The 20,027-nt window shown below is 44.7% G+C and overlaps 1 protein-coding gene across 3 annotated transcripts in view; it reads right to left on the reverse strand.

The window, feature by feature from the left end:
• Nucleotides 1–1,699: 1,699 nt before the first annotated feature.
• The window catches only part of Tbk1 (TANK binding kinase 1), a 38,069-nt gene continuing 19,741 nt past the window's right edge, over nucleotides 1,700–20,027 (reverse strand). For all 3 annotated transcript variants that reach the window (XM_076920360.1, XM_076920361.1, XM_076920362.1), the window contains exons 8-21: nucleotides 19,716–19,895; nucleotides 17,411–17,607; nucleotides 16,221–16,279; nucleotides 15,816–15,907; nucleotides 13,407–13,508; nucleotides 12,285–12,363; nucleotides 9,319–9,440; nucleotides 9,150–9,226; nucleotides 8,454–8,493; nucleotides 7,812–7,913; nucleotides 7,603–7,699; nucleotides 6,930–7,036; nucleotides 6,658–6,729; nucleotides 1,700–2,447 (exon numbers count right to left, since the gene is read on the reverse strand). In XM_076920360.1, coding sequence (XP_076776475.1) covers nucleotides 2,396–2,447; nucleotides 6,658–6,729; nucleotides 6,930–7,036; nucleotides 7,603–7,699; nucleotides 7,812–7,913; nucleotides 8,454–8,493; nucleotides 9,150–9,226; nucleotides 9,319–9,440; nucleotides 12,285–12,363; nucleotides 13,407–13,508; nucleotides 15,816–15,907; nucleotides 16,221–16,279; nucleotides 17,411–17,607; nucleotides 19,716–19,895 — 1,378 coding nt within the window. In that variant the 3' untranslated portion in view covers nucleotides 1,700–2,395. The remainder of the gene's footprint in view (nucleotides 2,448–6,657; nucleotides 6,730–6,929; nucleotides 7,037–7,602; nucleotides 7,700–7,811; nucleotides 7,914–8,453; nucleotides 8,494–9,149; nucleotides 9,227–9,318; nucleotides 9,441–12,284; nucleotides 12,364–13,406; nucleotides 13,509–15,815; nucleotides 15,908–16,220; nucleotides 16,280–17,410; nucleotides 17,608–19,715; nucleotides 19,896–20,027) is intronic.

Below are 20,027 nucleotides of genomic sequence, written 5' to 3' on the forward strand. Positions count from 1 at the left end.
CCAGGGCAGGCAGGGCTACACAGGAAAACCCTGTTTCAAAAAAACCCAAAACCAACCAACTAACCAAGCAAACTACTTACTGTTTTCTATGGTGCTGGTGATCAAATGTATGCTGCGTTCTAGCACTGAGCTACACCTAAAGGTCAAGTCTTTTAAGTGAAGACATAAAAATAATGATGTAAAAGGGAATTCTCTCCCTGTCGCAAACCTTTACTTACTCCCCAGAACAACAATCCAGAAGTGTGACACTTACTTTATAGCTTTCATCACACGCATGCACACACATACTCGTGCAGGCACCCTGGTCTGAGAGGGTTGAGTTGTCCCTTTGCTGCTCAGCAGAGTTGGACACTAGAAACAGATGATACTGATGCTCAAAAGCACACTGTAAAATGTCTCAGCAATCCCCAGAGACGATGCCCCTAGGGCATCTGTTGTGAGACTTGCTGGTTGAAATATCAGCAGGGAGGCTAAGTCCTCTTTCTGCCTAGGGGATCTAAGTCACTTTAAGCCAGAAGCGTCATCCTTGATTTTCCATCCATGGGATGATGAGGTTTTCATGACATGGCATCCCACACTCAGCTGTGTGGTTTCCTAGGAAACGGGCTGGGTGGCCTGCAGTCTGGATAGGATGTGGGCTCTCTTACATAAGGCCTTGCTCTGCTTCACTTTTTTTTTTCCTGTTTTTTTCAAGACAGGGTTTCTCTGTGTAGCCCTGGCTGTCCTGGAACTCACTCTGTAGACCAGGCTGGCCTCAAACTCAGAAATCCGCCTGCCTCTGCCTCCCAAGTGCTGGGATTAAAGGCGTGCGCCACCAATGCCTGGCCAACACTTACTTTTCTTTATTATTTTACGTATATAAGCACCCTGTTGCTGTCTTCAGACACACCAGAAGAAGGAATCGAATCCCATTAGAGAAAATTGTGAGCCACCATGTGGTTGCTGGGAATTGAACTCAGGACCTCTGGAAGAGTAGCCAGTGCTCTTAACCACTGAGCCATCTCTCCAGCTCCAATTTAGTGCAGTATGAACCGTGTGTTATGTTATCCTGTTTATAAGGACAGCACTACCTCTACAACTAATATTGAGAACTATTTCCCATCACGAGACTGGCTCTTTCAAGGTAACCTGTGGACTGAAGACATGACTATGGTATAACATGGCTCAGTGTGGGATGTGGTTCAGTGTGGGATGTGGTTCAGTGGTGGGATGTGGCTCAGTGTGGGATGTGGCTCAGTGTGGGATGTGGCTCAGAGTGGGATGTGGTTCAGTGGTGGGATGTGGCTCAGTGTGGGATGTGGCTCAGAGTGGGATGTGGTTCAGTGGTGGGATGTGGCTCAGTGTGGGATGTGGTTCAGTGGTGGGATGTGGCTCAGAGTGGGATATAGTTCAGAGTGGGATGTGTCTCAGTGTGGGATATAGTTCAGAGTGGGATGTGGTCCAGAGGTGAGATGTGGTTCAGTGGTGGGATGTGGCTCAGAGTGGGATGTGGTTCAGAGTGGGATGTGTCTCAGTGTGGGATATAGTTCAGAGTGGGATGTGGCTCAGAGTGGGATGTGGCTGTGGTAAACTGTGGTTCACTTATGAGATGTGGTGTTGTTGTGAGAGGTGGCTCCGTGGTGAAGCAATCAATTCCCTGATTTAAACACAGTAACAGACCATTTTGTCTCTCTAACTAGAGGTACAAAAGCACACAAGCTTTGTACATTAAAATTGAGAAATTTATTTTTTCCATGAAATAGTAAGCAGAATTTTTCATGAAATAGCAGAATCAAAGTACAGAAATATACATCTTAAGACAATTGAAATGATGCTAGGATCTGAATGACATCACACATTTATGACCAAAGGAAAAATGAATAGTTTAAACAATGAATTCACTTTAAATTTTTTGCTTGATAATTCACCTGAAATTAAACATACGAGGAAAATTGAGATTTGGGCACCTCATCAAATGAAATAATGCCACTTCATCCTTGTCAGAGGAACCGACCATAGTAAAACCATGGTTAGTTCCATCAAGAAGCCCTGTGTCTCCTCCATTTACATGTGTCAACTATCAGTCTTTTCAAACTTTTAAGGATGCCAATTCAAAATATACTTTCTTTAGGCACCAAGCAATAGATTTCTCCAGCCTCATGTGAAGAATGAGGGAGAGCACCCCAAAGCATCATGGCTTTCTTCTACAGCTCACTGAGGTCAATCTGTCTTGATTACTTACAGCAGCCAAAAATTCATATATATATATGTATATGTATTTACAAACTGTACATATTTACATGACCTCATCAAATACTGAATTGTAGAAATAAGAACGCCATTCTCAAAGGCATTCATTTCATGTCCCAGTGTTATCTTCTTGTGCAAACTAGAACTTCCCAGACTCCCTAGGAAGCTAAAGACAGTCCACATTGCGGAGGCCACCATCCATTGTTAAAGACCCAAACCTAAAATACAAAATGAGAAGACAGATAATCTTAGCAGATGCACTCATGTACCTTTGGGACTGAATGTAGGATCCTTATGTATGCTGGGATAGAACTCCATCAATGAGCTATACCCCAGTTCTTGACATCCCAACACTATAGAGAATTACAGAATAGATTTCAGAAGAATGGTTCCTTCTCCTCTTCCTCTTCCTCCTCCTCCTCATCAGGCACATAGCTAGAGGTCAGAGGACTACTTCGTGTTGGTTATTCTCTCCTTGTAGCTTTAATGTGGGTTTTGGGGACTAAAGTCAGGTCACCAGGCTTGCACAGCAAGAGCCTTTATCTGCTGCACTGCCTTGCTGGCCATGGAATAGTTCTTTTTAAATAACTTCAACAACTGTGATATGCTCCATTTCTTACCGGAAAGTAGTGTTATTATATGAAAGAACATAATTGATCCCAAGCTTAAAAACAAAAACAAAAACCTTTCTGGGGGTGGAGTTCTGGCTCAGCAGTTAACACGCATGGGCTGTTTTTGCAGAGGACCGAGTGGATGCCAGCACTGACATGGTGGCTCCAGTTCAGGGAATCCAGTCCCTTTTCTAACCTCTGTGGGTTTGGGCCTCTCTACCCACCATGTGGGTTGTCAGGCTTGTGGCCAGCGCCAGCTCCCTGACCTGGGAACACTGTTAGGAGAAAATGGGGAGGAATGAAAAAACTGCTTAAAGCAATTAAAAAGTACTGTGAGGACTGGAGCTTGTTTGGTTTTAGTGAAATAGTGAGAGACCTTTAAGACAAGAACTTCAAGTCTCTGAAGAAAGAAACGGAAGGAGATCTCAGAAGATGGAAAGATCTCCGATGCTCCTAGATTGGTAGGATCAACATACTAAAAATGGCCATCTTACCAAAAGCAATTTACAGATTCAACACAATCCCTATCAAAATCCCAACACAATTCTTCACAGACATGGAAAGAGCAATTCTTAACTTCATATGGAAAAACAAAAAACCCAGGATAGCTAAAACCTGGGTATCACCATCCCTGACCTCAAGCTGTACTACAAAGCAATAAAAACCTGCATGTTATTGGTACAGAAACAGACAGGTTGTCAATGAAATTGAATCAAAGACCCAGAAATAAACCCACACACTTATGGACACCTGATTTTTGACAAAGAAGCCAAAAACCATATAATAGAGAAACAAAACGATCTTCAATAAATAGTGCTGGTCTAACTGGATTTCTGCATGTAGAATACTCATTTATCTATCTATCTATCAACTGTATCTATCACCCTGCACAAAACTCAAGTTTTGTCCAAGTGGATCAAAGATTTCAACATAAAACCAGATACTAAATCTAACAGAAGAGAAAGTAAGTAATAACCTTGAACTCATTGGTACAAGAGACAACTTTCTGAACAGAACACCCATAGCTCAGGCACTAAGATCAACAATTAATATAAATGGAACCTCATGAAACTGAAAAGCTTCTGTAAGTTAAAGGACACTGTCATCAGGACAAAATGGTGGCCTACAGACTGGGGAAGGATTTTCACAAACCTTATATCTGGACAGTAACTCACTCACAAAACTTAGACCCAAAACATGTCCTGCCTACAAGATGTGCAGGTCAAAGATGGAACAGAGAGTGAGGGAGTGACCAAACAATGACTGGCCCAACTAGAGACCATTTAATAGGCAAGCACCAACCCCTGACACTATTAATGTCACTGTTATGCTTGCAGACAGGAGCCTAGCATAACTGCCCTCTGAGAGTCCACCCAGAAGCTGATGGAAAAAGATGCCAGGGATCTTATGGAAGAGTTAGGGGAAGGATTGAGGGACATGAAGAAGACAGGGACCCTACAAGAAGCCCAACACAATCAACTAACCTGGACCCTTGGGAGCTATCAGAGACTACACCATCAACCAAAGAACATGCACATGTTGGACCTAGGTCCCCCACACATATGTAGCAGATGTGCAGCTTGGTCTCCATGCAGGTCCCCCAACAATGGGAGTGTGAGCTGTCTCTAAAGCTCTTGTCTGTCTGTAGAATATGTTCCCCTAACTGGACTGCTTTGTTTGCCCTCAATAGAAGATGTGCCAGGGTAGGGTTGTGCCTCCTCTTTCTCTGAGAAGAGAAGAAGGGGGTCTGGGGGGAGGGGGCAGATATCAGGATGTAAAGAAAATAAATAAATGAAAAAACCCTGAAGCTTTTTTTTTTTGTTTTAGTGAGGGGTTAAGGTTTCTAAGCTGAAATACAGAGCTCAGAGTGCACACTGCAAGGAGAGTGAAGAACGGGATCTCAGCAGAACGTTCCCTGGAGGAGAAGGCAGCAATGCTGGTACAGAGGCAGGGCCAGGGCCCATCCTTCTCATACACCAGTAGGGTATGCATTTACACTACTTTGTGAATATCAGCAGCTTAGATTTTTTTCTCTTTTCTTTTCTCCTTCCTTCCTTCCTTCCTTCCTTCCTTCCTTCCTTCCTTCCTTCCTTCCTTTCCTTCTTCCTCCCTCCTTTCCTCTCTTCCTTGAGACATTGTTTCTCTATGTATCTGTGGCTGTCCTGCAACTTGCTATGCAGATCAGGCTGGCCTTGAACTCACAGAGACCCCCATCTCTGCCTCCACAGTGCTGGGATTAAAGACATACACCATCACAGCTGGCCAGAATTTTTTAAGCAAGAGAGGGACATAATTATGTCAGTATTTAAACATCAGGACACCACATGGTTACAGAAGCATGTTAGCAGGTTACCATCACTGCTCTCCCAGGAGGAAGGAGGTCTGGATGAGGGGAAGCAGGGGCCTTGTAAAGACTGCCAAACTAGTCAAGGGGGGGGGGGGGGATAAAGAAGCAAGCCCGGGGCTGGAGAGATGGCTCAGTGGTTAAGAGCACTGACTGCTCTTCTAGAGGTCCTGAGTTCAATTCCCAGCAACCACATGGTGGCTCACAACCATCTGTAATGTGGTCTGGTGCCTTCTTCTGGTGTGTTTGAAGAGAGTGACAGTGTACACACATAAAGTAAATAAATAAATCTTAAAAAAAAAAAAAAAAAAAAGCAAGCCCATAGAAGACCGATGTTTCAAGAGGTACGAAGTGCTACTCCTGGCCCAGCTACTGGAGGATGACTTCTGGCGCCACACCTCTTAGAGAGTGGCATACCTGTGCGCACACAGGTTGGGGAGGACGACACTGTCACTAGTCCACAGCACTGTGGAGGCAGAGATGAGGATCTCTGTGAGTTCAAGGCCAGCCTGATCTGCATAGGTAAGAGCCTATATTTGGGCCCAGCCTCTACATTTCATTACCTGGAAAAATCCTGCCATCTCAAACATTTGTGATTCAGAACATTTCACTCATGTAACTGAATATTTGTGTGGAGGGGTGGGAGAGGGGTCACAAAAATTAGCACAGCAAGAGGCTTCTGAATGCACAATAACCAAAACTTTAGTAAGAACGCAAGCGAAGGCACACTGGCAGCCAGCGCTGCATGAGACTCTCCGATACCCCGGCTTCTGCCGGGCCCCAGCCTTGTGCCACATCCCATGAGCCCCGACTTCGAGGGAGGGCTCGGGTCTGAGACTGGTACATCTTCAGTTGCACAAGTTTTGTGAAAACAGGTTCCTGCTCTTAGTTCAATCATGGAGGCCACTTTCTCACTGCCTTTCCTCAGCATGCAAGTGTGAAGCCAGTGTGTCATCGGACTGTGCTGTGCTCTTAGCACACACAAACTCACTCCCTAGGTTGCAAGGCTGCTTTCCTTGTTTGTAAGAAAAAGGTGTGCAGAGGGCTCTGCAGACTGCTCTGGGGTCAGAGCTCTGGGGTCTTACGGGCAACTCTGACCCCAAAACGAGAACTCATGTGAGGATGGTCTTCACACAGTCACATAAGCAAGCTACTGGATTAAAAACAAATGTCAAGCTATTCACAGTGAATGAAGCACGCCTTTAATTTCAACACTTGGGAGGCAGAGGCAGGCAGGTCTCTGCGAGCTCAAAGCCAGCCTGGTCTACAGAATGAGTCCCAGGACAGCCAGAGCCACATAGTGAGACTCTGTCAAAAACAAAACAGTAACAACAAAATCAATGTTAAAGGGTTAAATCCCAAGTTCCCCGCTACACTGAGGGGAAGCGTAGGGCTGAGGCCTCCCTCTCCACACCTTCTGGACAGACAAGAAGCTGGCCGCAAGCCACATCCCCAGGCGGCCGCAGCACTCACCTTTCTAGAATGTGATTGTTCTCAGCCAGCTCCTTAACCACGCCCTCCATTTCTTCCTTTAACTTCTTCATACTAGATGGAGAAAGCAGAGACAGACAAGCCACTTTGGTCAACATCTTAGAATTATCTTCACATTGCTTTATTTTATAATCCAACTGCCCGTGAGACAATAGTAGGCACAGTAGACATCAAGAATTCTGAAAGGTAAGAACAAGACGTCAGACTGATAGGAGAGCAGGCAGCGCCATTCTCCTTCCCCAGCAGCCTCTTACCCGAGCGTCATCTCCACTAAGGTGTTAGAGCTGGGGTAGACCGGGGCTAGGCCGTGCTTGACTGCACTGGAGGCTGCCAGCATCTTCTGAGGCAGAGTCTCTTGTAGCTACAACGTAAAGCAGACATGTCACCAGACATGGCATACACTACCAATCGAGGACAACTTCACTGCTTCAGGAAGGCCACGGGACTGCCCAGTGCCCACTCCACAGGGGAGGGGATGCAGGAATCCTGGGCTCTCTAGGACGATGCTTTACCACTGATCTACAGCCAGCTCAGCTTTAGAGTCCTGCTTCAAAACTGTCAATAGAAATACTGAAATCAACAGTCTTTAAAACTATTTTCCTTACAAACAATAAAACAATGAATTATCAGGTGTTGGTAACTGTGCAGTGGGTGTTGGGCCAGGGAGATGGCACAGCAGTGTGGACATCTGCTGCCAAGCCTGACGACCTGAGTGCTGTCCTGGAGCTAACGTGGCAGAGGAGATAATTAGCCCCTGAAAGTCGCCCCCTGGCATGCACACGTATACACAAGTCAATAGCTGTGGTACATGTTCCCCAGGTGGACGAGCACAGGGCACATCTGAGGTCCTGCATGTCCGGCAGGCACACTCAGAGGCACCGAGCAGCCTCCCAGTGGGAAGCCGCGCCTGTGCTCTTGAGGCTGTACCTCGTTAGTATAGTCTTGATACTTGGACACTTCCTCTTCGATATCAAAACACTGATTAGTTAGTGAGAGCAGCTGTTTCCTGAGATGAAGCATCTTTCTGAAAACCAATGAGAGCCGATTAACAAACAGCCTCCTGAAAACCCTCACTTAAAGTACACAGTGCTCTGTGCTGTGCAGACAGACACCCAGCCCTGCACACAATTACCTACCTCATCCACTCTTCTGACTTGTCCTTAAACGCCTCATACTTTCTAACACATTCTTCTGTAAAGTGGGTCATTGCTTTTGTTGCATGGTAATACAGTTTTTGTCTGCAAATCAGAAATAACCAGAGGCTTTAATGTAACCTCACTATTTCTACCTCCAATTAAAAACATTTCAGATATATAAAATTCATGGTTTTATGATTATTGTGGTTTTTTGAATTTGCAGAAACCAGAGCTGGAGCTAAGGGCGGGGCTGTGCGCAATGGACGTGGGTGCTGGGCATCGAACTGCACCCCTCTGGAAGAGCAGTGTGCTCTTAAGCACTGAGCCATCTCTCCAGCCTCAAATACTTATTGGCTGAGTTAGTTAAGATGGCTGTGGGGGCCTCATAGAATTCCTCTCGCTGGCCCTGTAAGCACAGCAGACAGAGGTGGAGAGAGCAAGTGAGCAGAACAAGGTCTTCCTCCTGTCTCAGTAATCCAAGGGACCAGATGAGTGGACCTGGACAGTGTGTACTCAGAGCAAAAACCTCCAAGAGGCCGGGTTACACCAAATTGTTATTTCAATTAATCTCAACTTAACATGAAGCAAAGATATCAAAAAAAAATTCAGCAATAAGAATCTTAACTCAGTCTGCACACTTACTTATCAAATTTGTGGATCTGTTCTTCATTATAAGCTAGTCCTGAAAACGGGAAAAGCATTCTTTTGTTAATGCAGAGTTGCACATCATATGTAATATTTTCTCCTTTGAAATTACATCTTTTAAAAGGCTAAGAGTTTGAAGTAACTATACAGGTATGAGGTCTACTAGCTATGTATGGCCTGTTGACACTTTAATTTGGTCAGTATAAAGTTATGATTTAAAAATAAAAATTAATTGTCAACATTTAAGTCAGGATATTTTTAATAAAGCTTTATCTCTAGTTTTGTTTTTTGTTTTTTTAAATTAATCCCAGCACTCGGAAGGCAGAGGCAGGTGGACCTGAAGAGTTGAAGGTTAGTCTGGTCTACAGAGTAAGTTCCAGGACAACCAGGGCTACACAAAGAAACCCTGTATCAAAAAACCAAAACCAACCAACCAACACCACAGGGGCAGCCTGGGCCACAGGGTGAGAGGGCTGCTGTCTTCAGTGTCCCTGGGCCCAGCAGGCAACCCCTCCTGTGTGCTACTGGTCTGGCCTCTACAAGACCTAGGGCTCATGACTGTGATTTTAGACATGAAAAGGTTGGGTTGACAATAACCAAGTATAGCTGCACACAGAAGCACAGCACAGTGATGTGCTTGCTTAATACTGACTAAGCTGAGGCAGGAGATGAGCGAAGAGCAGTGTTACTTACTGCGTTCTGCTTTGTCCTTTTTGAACTGATAGTAAATCTCTGTGATGCAATTCAACAGGACTTGTAATTTTTCTACACTATTTAAGGAAGAAAAACCCAAGTAAATTATTGGAATTGATGCAACAACGAACAACTAATAGGCACACATTACCCACAGGCCAAAACCTACTTCCTGTCTCTTGGATGTGTGCCTTCTTGATGTGCCCAGGTATCAGCCAGCAATCCCCCTGGAGACAACCTGCTGTTGATGTCCTGAAGACTGCTTTCTATTGTTCCCTGAGAACTGGAAAGCTAAATACAACAATGGATTAGGTCAGAATGTCCAGTCAGAACAATGGATTAGATCCAAATGCCTAGACAGAGACAATTATCCGAGGCTTGTTCTAATGGTCTCTGCTGGGCCCCTCATGAACGTGAGGCCATTCTCATTGATCAGACCACTCTGTGAGCTGCTACAGGACATGCATAAAACCCTTTTTATTACTGCTTTTTGTTTTGTTTGTTTGTGGTGGGGCTGGTGATGTGTTATTTTAAAATCAGCAGTTAGAATGTCTATGCTAGGCATTAACTCAGCCGCCTCTCCTGCCTTGCCTCTGACTTTTAAATCATTAGACCTAAAACTTTTTTCCAATGTTTTAAATATCACTAAAGTGTATAAAAGTTTCCTGGAAGCAGTTTCAGGGAACATAACGTATGATGCACTCTGACATTGTCTATCCTACTGAGAAAAGCTGCCAGCCGCAAGGCACTAAACGCCATAAGCTGTTACTCACCCAGGACTCATCCTTTGGAAAAACCACTGTTGCAGATCTAAAGCTATGGAAAGAACCACTAGAGATCAGCCAGCACAGGAGACATGCAGGCTGCTACCAAGTTCCCTGTATTTGTGTGCAGCACAAGCAGGGTAGAGGGCAGCCTCGGGTGTCACTCTCCTGCTGCTCTCACCATCCTGAGAAACGTAGCCAGAACTCACCAAATGGGCTAAGCAGCTGCAGCATGAGGGAGCCCCTTCCTTCTCTAGCCTGGGAGGAGCATTAGGGAGCCCCTCCCTTCTCCAGCCTGGGAGGAGCATTAGGGAGCCCTCCCTTCTCCAGCCTGGGAGGAGCATTAGGGAGCCCCTCCCTTCTCCAGCCTGGGAGGAGCATTAGGGAGCCCCTCCCTTCTCTAGCCTGGGAGGAGCATTAGGGAGCCCCTCCCTTCTCCAGCCTGGGAGGAGCATTAGGGAGCCCCTCCCTTCTCCAACCTGGGAGGAGCATTAGGGAGCCCTCCCTTCTCCAGCCTGGGAGCATTAGGGAGCCCCTCCCTTCTCTAGCCTGGGAGGAGCATTAGGGAGTCCCTCCCTTCTCCAGCCTGGGAGGAGCATTAGGGAGCCCTCTCTTCTCCAGCCTGGGAGGAGCATTAGGGAGCCCCTTCCTTCTCCAGCCTGAGAGGAGCATTAGGGAGCCCCTCCCTTCTCCAGCCTGGGAGCATGAGGGAGCCCCTCCCTTCTCTAGCCTGGGAGGAGCATTAGGGAGCCCCTCCCTTCTCCAGCCTGGGAGGAGCATTAGGGAGCCCCTCCCTTCTCCAGCCTGGGAGGAGCATTAGGGAGCCCTCCCTTCTCCAGCCTGGGAGCATTAGGGAGCCCCTCCCTTCTCTAGCCTGGGAGGAGCATTAGGGAGTCCCTCCCTTCTCCAGCCTGGGAGTAGCATTAGGGAGCCCTCTCTTCTCCAGCCTGGGAGGAGCATTAGGGAGCCCCTCCCTTCTCCAGCCTGAGAGGAGCATTAGGGAGCCCCTCCCTTCTCTAGCCTGGGAGGAGCATTAGGGAGCCCCTCCCTTCTCTAGCCTGGGAGGAGCATTAGGGAGCCCTCCCTTCTCCAGCCTGGGAGCATTAGGGAGCCCCTCCCTTCTCTAGCCTGGGATTACAAATGTGCTCCACACCACACTGGCTCTGGGAGACTGAGCTCAGGTCCTACCAACCAATCTATGAAACCCCAAGGCCTCATTTCCTTAATTAAAAAAAACTTTTAATTACATTTTCTTTCTTTATGTGGATGTGTGTGTACACATGCCACCGCATGTGTGTGGTGGTCACAGAGTTTATGGCGTTGGTATTCTTTTGTCAGGAGGATTCTGGGAATCCACCCAGGGTATGAGGCTTGGCCACAAGTGCCTTTATCCATCAAGCTGTCTTATAGGCACTCCTTTACATTTTAATTTAATGTCCATGTTATAAATTCCTTAAATGCTACAAAGAACTAATAAAGGCCTCATGATGGCTGGAGAGATGGCTCAGTGGTTAAAGAGCATACACTGTTCTTCCCGAGGACCCAGAGTTCAATTCCCAGCACTCACATCAGGTGCTCACAACTGCCTGCAACTCCAGCTCCAGGGGATTCAAGGCATGGTCACCTGTGCACACCATATATGTGCATAGCCATATACAAATACACATAATTTAAATACAATGTAAGTCTTTTAGGAGGCCCTTATGTAGCCCATCTGGAGTCACTGGATAAACAGAGGCAGCCTAGGAGCAACAGTCAGCTGCCACAGTACCTAACTGTGTACACTTCTGCTCTACTGAGCAATCCATTCAGACACCTCCTAGCTTATGTTCAGCAAACTGTTCCTTCCTGCCTTCTTAGTTACAGAAACAACCCACTGCCCGAGGATCCCAGAGCCTTTTCTTGTTAAGGCATATGTTATTTCAGGATCTGCAGTTATTCCTATGCAAGTGGAAGCTCCCACATTTGAGTGCATGTTAAGGAGCCACGTGATGAACATCTACAACAACACTAAGGATTACAGACAAAGAAGACAAAAAATGCAGAAAATGTGGGTGGGAGGTAGGAGCAAAAGGATGCACATGTGTGCTGAAAATACAGAAAGCATTTGCAAATAGTACAAAGAACTACATGGCTGAAATGGTGTGTGTGTATAACTAAGAATATATAGTAAGATATAATTATAGATGTTATATATAGCTAACAATATATTATAAAATGAGATATAATGCTATAATCATATATCTAGTCACTAACAAGGGGAAAGGCCACTTTTCTCCAGGAGTTTTAGAGACAGCACTCAGGTTCCCACTGGCTCTCAGCAGCAGAGGAGCAGACCACGGCCTGTAGCCGCCATGGCCCCAGTACTCACTCTCAGCAGCTTGGTGTGTATGTCTGAAATCTCACCCAGCTCTGCGGCTTCCAGGTTGACCTTCATCAACTTCTCATATCTGTTTGAAAAATACATTACCAGGAAACAGATGGATGAATGCAGCAAAGGCAGGTTTACCTGTATTTATGAAGTTTATGAAGTGAACTTTATTATCATGATTTAATAAAAAATGTATTTAAGGTCTATATGCTAAGAGAGTCTAAGAGATCTTTGCTGCCTTCCTGAAGAAGGAATGCCCTACACAGGTGCAGTCTGATGATGTCACACGTCAGTTACTCCTCGCCCCGATCCACATGTACCGGGAGGCTGGGAGCAGCCCAGCTAGACGTCCAGTATACATGGGCAGATTAGGATAAAACACACAGGGCAAGGTAATGTCAAATCACACTACTGCAGGAGAATGGTGAGAATCCAGCTTTCAGAATGTATGTACATTATTATAAATATAACATCAGTTACACGTGTTGACTGCACTTACTATATTTCCCTGCAGTATAAATAGTGTATTCTGAAAGGCCATTTAAATTATCATTATTACAAAATACATTCTTAGAGACAAGAAAATAAGAATAAATTAAAAGTCACTGCTAAAATTCTGTAACTTTTTAAAATTATTAACGTTGTGTGTGCACGCATGGGGCATGGGCTGTGCATGCCACAGCGTGCATGTGGAGGTCAGAGCACACTATGGCCATGCTATTCTCCTTCCGACCTATGTGGGCTCTGGAGTCACCACGCTCTTGCAGTAAGCACCCTTACTCACTCACACATCTTACTGGCCCCAGAAGATGTTGTTCCTAGAATTCCAAGAATGTTTCCCAATGTTGTTCCCGAAACTGCTTCCTACAGTCTGTCCTGTTCAGCTCCGTCTCCCAGGACAGACAAGAGGCCTCGTCATACAGAAAAGGTGGGAAATGGCAGCTAGATGACAGACTAACTCCTTAGGAGAAAGCTGCTCTTCCCCCTTGTGAGCTGAAGCAGCCACTAAGCCAGCGCTGCTCCATGAACTCGCTCTGCATGTTGTGCCCGTGTGTTAAAGGTAATGAGGACAGAGACTCAGCTGAGCACTGACACAGGTCCCACAGGGTGCTGCCCACTCACACTTTCACAGTCTTCTCAATGTTTCTGATGCAGAAATCCAGTGTGATCACAACTTCTGTCTTCTTGTGGACAGTCTCGTTGTAATCATCTTTAACTAGTTCACTAGGAAACAACGGAGGCCCCTTAGTCCAAGTGCTGTTTAAGGGCTGCCACTAATTACAATGAAATCTATTTTAAACCCACTTCATCATTTTAAACGCCACCCCACAGTTTTTAAGGTACCATTAAAGCATTGTCTATGCCAGGCAGTGCTCCAGGCAGCTTCTTACCTTTTTGCAGTGGGCTTAAAAAAATGGATGACTCTTCCATATCTAGGCATTTATACTTCCTAGACTATCACTAGTAACTGGGTTATAGTTTAGAAACCCAAGGCATTAAAGTTACAGTAAGGATCAAACACTGACCTATAACTTACAATAGTCATGTGACCTTTATGTCATTAAGTCAATTTTGCTACTCATGGCGCACGTGGCCTCTGAAAGAGGACGACATAGTGAACCCGTAAGAAAAAGGCTTCAACTATGGCAGCCATCGGCAAACAAGGCCCAAAGTCGGTTTTTTATGGCCTATGAATTACTTTTAGAGAGATTACAGATAAAAGACAAAGAGGAGATCATATGTGGGTAGTGAAGTCGAACACACTGAGGGGTCCTTTAAAGAAAACCTGACACAGTGACTTACATGAAAAGCTGTTTTAAACTTAAACTATAATAAATAAAAAGAAAAAACCCCACCAAACTACTGACCAGTGACAGAAAAAGAGGGAAAGCAAATGCTGCTTGGGTTGGCATACTTAATTCCTCTACACACACTAAGCCCAGCCTCAACACTAAGAGCTTTCTGCAACAGCCTGTGACCACATCAAAGTTGTTATAGGCACAAAGCTGTGAGCTTCCTTTGACACAACAATAACCACAGGCAGGAAACCTAAGACATTAAGACAGCCGACAGCAAAATGCCTGAGACCTAGCACCTGGGAGGTAGAGGCAGGAGGAGCATGAATTTGAGACCAGTCTGGGCTACATGGCAAGCCAGTGGCTCAAAACCGAGAGCCAGGAATAGGAATGACCCAAGAGTGCATCGCATCTGTGCAAGAACGAATGGGTGTAAGCATATGCGGACTGTCACAAGCAACAGCAGTGAGCCGACCCCAGGAACGCACACCCTGCGCCCTGGTGCCTTCTGGCATTAGGTCACACTGCATGTCTACAGGATGCACAATCAATGAGTGATGGGACAGCCACAGCTCAGCTCCTGAAGGAAAGATGGGGGGTGAGGGAGGGGGCCCAAGAAGAGAGGAGAGAAGGGAAGGGAAGGGGGTAAGAGGAAAGGGGAAAGGGATGGAGGCCAGGAGTCAACCACCGGTATCTTTGCTCAAGTACTACCACTTTTGTTTTGTCGGAAGAGTCTTTCTCTGAGACCTGGGTCTTGCAAATTAGGCTGGCTGGCCAGAAAGGCTGAGTGGCCCACCTCTCTCTGTCTTCTCAGTGGTGACATTATAAGCCTATGCCATTGTGCCTCCACTTCCTTTGTTTAAAAAAAAAAAAAAAAAGTACAGGTTCTGAGGACGGAAGTCAAATCTTCATCCTTGTAATCACTACCATTTAATCTGTGTCCTCAACCTCATGCTTGTATTTCCCAAGGTAATTTCAGTAAGAGAATATTTCATTAGGTCAATCTTTTCTTTTAGAATAACTATATTAAATGATTACAACACATTTTTTTTAGACTGCCTGGTCAAGATGAGTAGATACTTGTAGTTACGCATCCAGATCCACAAAAGGTCTACAACAGGCAAATCTATGCAGACAGGTGTATTAGCCATGTGTAAGGGTTGCAGGCGTGGGAGTGAAAGCCATGGGGCACAGGACTTGTGAGCAATGGTCTGATCTCTGTAGGGTTGGCTGCTGCCACCCTGTGCCATACTGTTCATTTTCAATGTGTGAAGAGATAGTTATGAAGAACAGCTCAACAGCTCTGTTAAAGAGGAGTGTGCATGCAAAGGCAGGCCGTGGAGGAAGACGGGGCCTAGTCCCTCACTGACTGCTGACTGTGTCAATGAAAAAGTCTTCCAAGACAGCGATGAGCAGCTGCCAAGGTCTGAAGACTGCAGCTCCACAGAGCCGTGCGGGTTTACAGTTCAGTCTGTCCTGTGTGTCTTTAGGTAACTGTAGACTAAGAGGACTGCAGCTTCACAGAGCTGTGTGGGTTTACAGTTCACACAGTCTGTCCTGTGTGTTTCTAGGTAACTGTAGGAAGTCAAGGAAAATAGTGCTGTCTGTTTTGAAAAGTGAGAGGCAAACAAGTCGAGCCAGTGCCTGCCTGCAGAGGGATGAGGTGCTTGGTACCAGCCCCTGGTTTATGGAGTCAGGGGAAAGAACGCTTATCGGATTGCAGTTTGTTACTTACATCAACCACCGTACCCCCTTTCGCATTAATTCTTGATAGAGCAGCAGGGTACTGGCAGTTCTGCAGGCGTAGCACACAACCCCCGTCACTGCCTGGTGAGAGACAAAGTTAGGCTGCTGCTAACAGGACAAGGTAAGAGAAACTTAAAACATTGCAAGCGTTTACATTTTCACCAGGGAAAGAAACTCCCAATGTCTGACTGCTAGAAAGACGTAGCTATAATAAACATTTCAGCTATTAACATTATATAAATGTTTCAGTGGATAGCATTTCCTCTTACCGAGTTTAATAAAGGAAACTAGAATGTGAAACAACTTGGAATGGGAAAACATCATTTTCCTAAGTCACACATAGAGAGACAGCACACTGATTACTGCACTACTGGTAACTCGTCAAAGCACTAACCTTGGCCATGCTGGCGTCCCCATCCAGATCATAGCGTGGATGGATTTTAGGCAGGGAAACTGCAATATGAAGTTGAAGACTAGAATTAGAAGTAAGAATGCTTGGATAAATGACTGTATTGTTTATATAGCAAGGGGGCTGTCTAAATTACACATGTGAGGGATTCTCCCCAGTCCTCTCCATAGCTTTAGAGAAGAGAAAGCTCAGGAGATGCTGGCTGGCTGGAGCAGAACACTCGATGTGCAACTGTGAGGCCTGAGTTCAGACCCAGTACCCATGTGGAAAGCTGCAGGTGCAGCGGCTGTGTGTGTGTGTGTGTGTGTGTGTGTGTGTGTGTGTGTGTGTTTGTGATCCTGACACTGACAGGGAGGAAACTGGCAGACACTCACAGTCTGCTGGCTAGCCTGCCTAGCTGAAAAACGGCAAGTCTAGTTACCTGAGAGAACTTGTCTCAAGGGGATAGCACAGAGGACAGAGTCCTCCTCTGGCCTTCTGCCATTCGGTATGCACCTACATTCACACTCGGGCACACCCATCCACTACCCCCATTTCTTGAGACAATAATGCTCACTCCCTAAGCAGTCACTTAGGTGTTCACGCACACACATGCTATGCACAATGTAGCAGCCAGAGACAACTTTATGGAGCTGGCTCTCTCCTACTCCACAGGGTTCGTGACGAGTATCTTCCTGCTGAGCCAACTCCCTAGCCTCACTTTCTTATTAAATGTATTTAACACAATGAAATCCATACTTGTCTTTCAATCCAACTTTACTATTGAACTCTCAAATGGTTGCAAAACTGGTTAAACAAGTTTTAAATAATTTAAAAAATGTAGATCTACTTATTTAACTCTGAAGAATGGCAGAACGTCCTCTGTATACTGGTTAGAGCAATACTGGCTGACAGTTATGATGGGAATGTTATTTTGGGAGTTATCAAAACCCTAAAAGAAGTTACAGTAAAAGACAACAAACCATCACATTATAAAATAAAATATTGAAGTAAAACTGAAGAAAATTATGAGGCTTTTCAATTTTGTAACCATTATAAACTAATTTATGAAATTTCAACATTTATAAAAAGCTTTACATTAAAATCAATGTCAGCTTTACAGAAAGCATCAGTTTTACAATGACAGATGCCTGCTTTTTAATGACCATCTAAAATGTGATAAAAAGACAGCTTACTTTTTTCATATCTCAGTCCTACAGAATTGAGTTGTTCCCGGCTTGTGACAAAGATAGGATTTTCCTCTGTGGTTTTAGGGAAATGCTGGGCTAGTCTTCCAAGTTCTAGGACCAAGCGTCGTCCTTCGTAGATCAGTTCTTGGTTTGAAGAAGTGATCTTGGTTTGTTTATAGACCAGCTCGTGGAACACAGCAGCACTGTGAGGAAGTTCAGGAAAGATGACGGTGCAGGTGGAGTTAGCCGGAAACCAAAGGGCCAGCACCACTCACCTGGAAGGGAGTCTAGACAGTTTAACAAACTACCTTGAAAATAAGGACACCAAATGTGCTAGCGTGGGAATTCATATAACCCAAGCCTATGTTTCTTTTGAAGACCAAGTGGCTTACACATACAGAGAGCTAAGAACAGGGCTTGAAATACAACTACTAGACTTTTGTTAAATACACTAAGAAATTAGAGTATTCTCAAAGTGAAGTTTTAGAAGAAAAGGTAAATCCCCTTGCATGGACGCGCAGAAGCAAAGAAAGCCAACGATGAGATGTGGCTCAACTGCAAGCTGTTTTTTCATTGGCTCAGGCCTGGGTGGCTAATTTAAGCTCAAGTGGATGTCCAGCGTGAAAAAATGGTATTAGCTGACTCAGCTAGAAAGACCCAAAATGTGACAAAAATAATCTAATGTTATGTTAGTATCACTGGACTTATATTTTATCTTATATTGGATCTAATTATTAGATTACTAATATCTAAATATTTTATGTAAACTATGTTCTTTTTCTTTTCTGTTCAGTTCTTGGTGCTCACAGTTGAAGTCAGGGTGTCTTGCATGCTAAGAAGACACTCCACAGAGCTAGCTACACCTCAAACCCCTTTTTATGAATTTCAAAACAACTTTTTTTTGAGACAGGGTTTCTTTGTGTAGCACCGGCTGTCCTGGAATTCACTCGGTAGACCAGGCTGGCCTTGAACTCAGAAATCCGCCTGCCTCTGGCCTCCCAAGTGCTGGGATTAAAGGCGTGCGCCACCACTGCCCGGCCAGAACAACTTTTTTTTTTAAATTTGTTTTTCTTGTATGTGTATGGGTGCTTTGCCTACATGTATGTATGATATACCGGCAGAGGCCAGATGCCATCAAATTCCTGGACAATGGTGAGCTACTACGTGGGTGCTGAGAATCACACTGGGACCTCCTTAGTGCTCCTGATCACTGAGCCAACTCTCCAGCCTCCTGTCCATGAATTTTATGAGACATAAAAACTGTTATTTAAATTCTGTCAAAAAGACTAAGTTGCAAAGAATGAATCTAATTCTTCCTTTTCTTTCTTTTTTTTTTTTTTTTTTTTTTTTTTGTTTGGGGGTATTGTTTTTTGAGAACAAGTCTCACCATATAATGCACAGGCTGGCCTGGAACTCTCTATATAGACCAGGGTGGCTTTGAACTTCTGACAATCCTCCTGTCCCTATTTTTCAAGTATTAGGATTACTAACTGCATCATGCAGTTATAAGAAATAATGCACGTGCCGGGCAGTGGTGGTGCACGCCTTTAATCCCAGCACTTGGAGGCAGAGGCAGGCGGATTTCTGAGTTCGAGGCCAGCCTGGTCTACCGAGTGAGTTCCAGGACAGCCAAGGCTATACAGAGAAACCCTGTCTCCAAAAACCAAAAAAAAAAAAAAAAAAAAAAAAAAAAAAATAATGCACGTAGATCCCCTCCACCCAGTGTCTCTCAGTGATAGCACCTTGCCACATAGTAAACTGTTACCACTAAATATATTTACTGTGATACAACCCCTTAGCCCTTTTCCTAGTTTTACATGCAGGTGCTCTTAGTCACATGCAGTCTTATTACACGAGAGTTAAGAAGATCCCATAGTTATGTTTTCATTTATGCAAAATAAATGTTGACTATTTCTTCAATATGCATAGTGTCTTAGGCTAACTACACAAATATGATTAAACTAGATTTAGAACTCCACTATATTTAAGACGTAGGCCCTACCTTTAATAAAACAGCTTATTTTTATCAATCATGGCACTTGAAAGAAGTCATAGAATCAGCTCTGTCAAACTTGCAGTTCCAGTACAAAGTAACTTACCTATGCATTTAAGAAAATTAATCCTTTCTATTTTCAATAAGGATCAGGACTTTACTAAGTACTTAAACTTAGTTTTACTAATAAGATATGGGTGCTATCTGTGAAGGTAAGGCATTTTTTCTATTTCCCTGGTTTAGGAGATGCTTATTACTTTATGCAAGCATTATTACATTATACAGTCATGGACAGGACAAGAACGCAGAGCCACTTACGTGTTATAGCTATGAATATAAATCTTAAGCGCTGTCATGTGTTGTAGCGAGAAAACATGGATTACCATTCGGTGAAGTACATCACTAGTCTCTGCAAAGAACTGGTCAAAACCCCAGCACTTCTCCTGATCAGCTTCAAGGATGTTTGCAAGAACTGGGGTAAGCAGTGTCTGAAGACCCCTAAAATAGTATTTAAAAATTTATTTGAAGAGAGAATATCATAGTAGAAAGCCGCATCTACAAAGAAAACACAGTCAAAGGACTTGTGGGGTGGGGTGGATTTGAAGGCTTGCTCACCATGGACCGGCATTA

This window comes from Arvicanthis niloticus, chromosome 22 (genome assembly GCF_011762505.2).
Source record: "Arvicanthis niloticus isolate mArvNil1 chromosome 22, mArvNil1.pat.X, whole genome shotgun sequence".
Taxonomy (NCBI): domain Eukaryota; kingdom Metazoa; phylum Chordata; class Mammalia; order Rodentia; family Muridae; genus Arvicanthis; species Arvicanthis niloticus.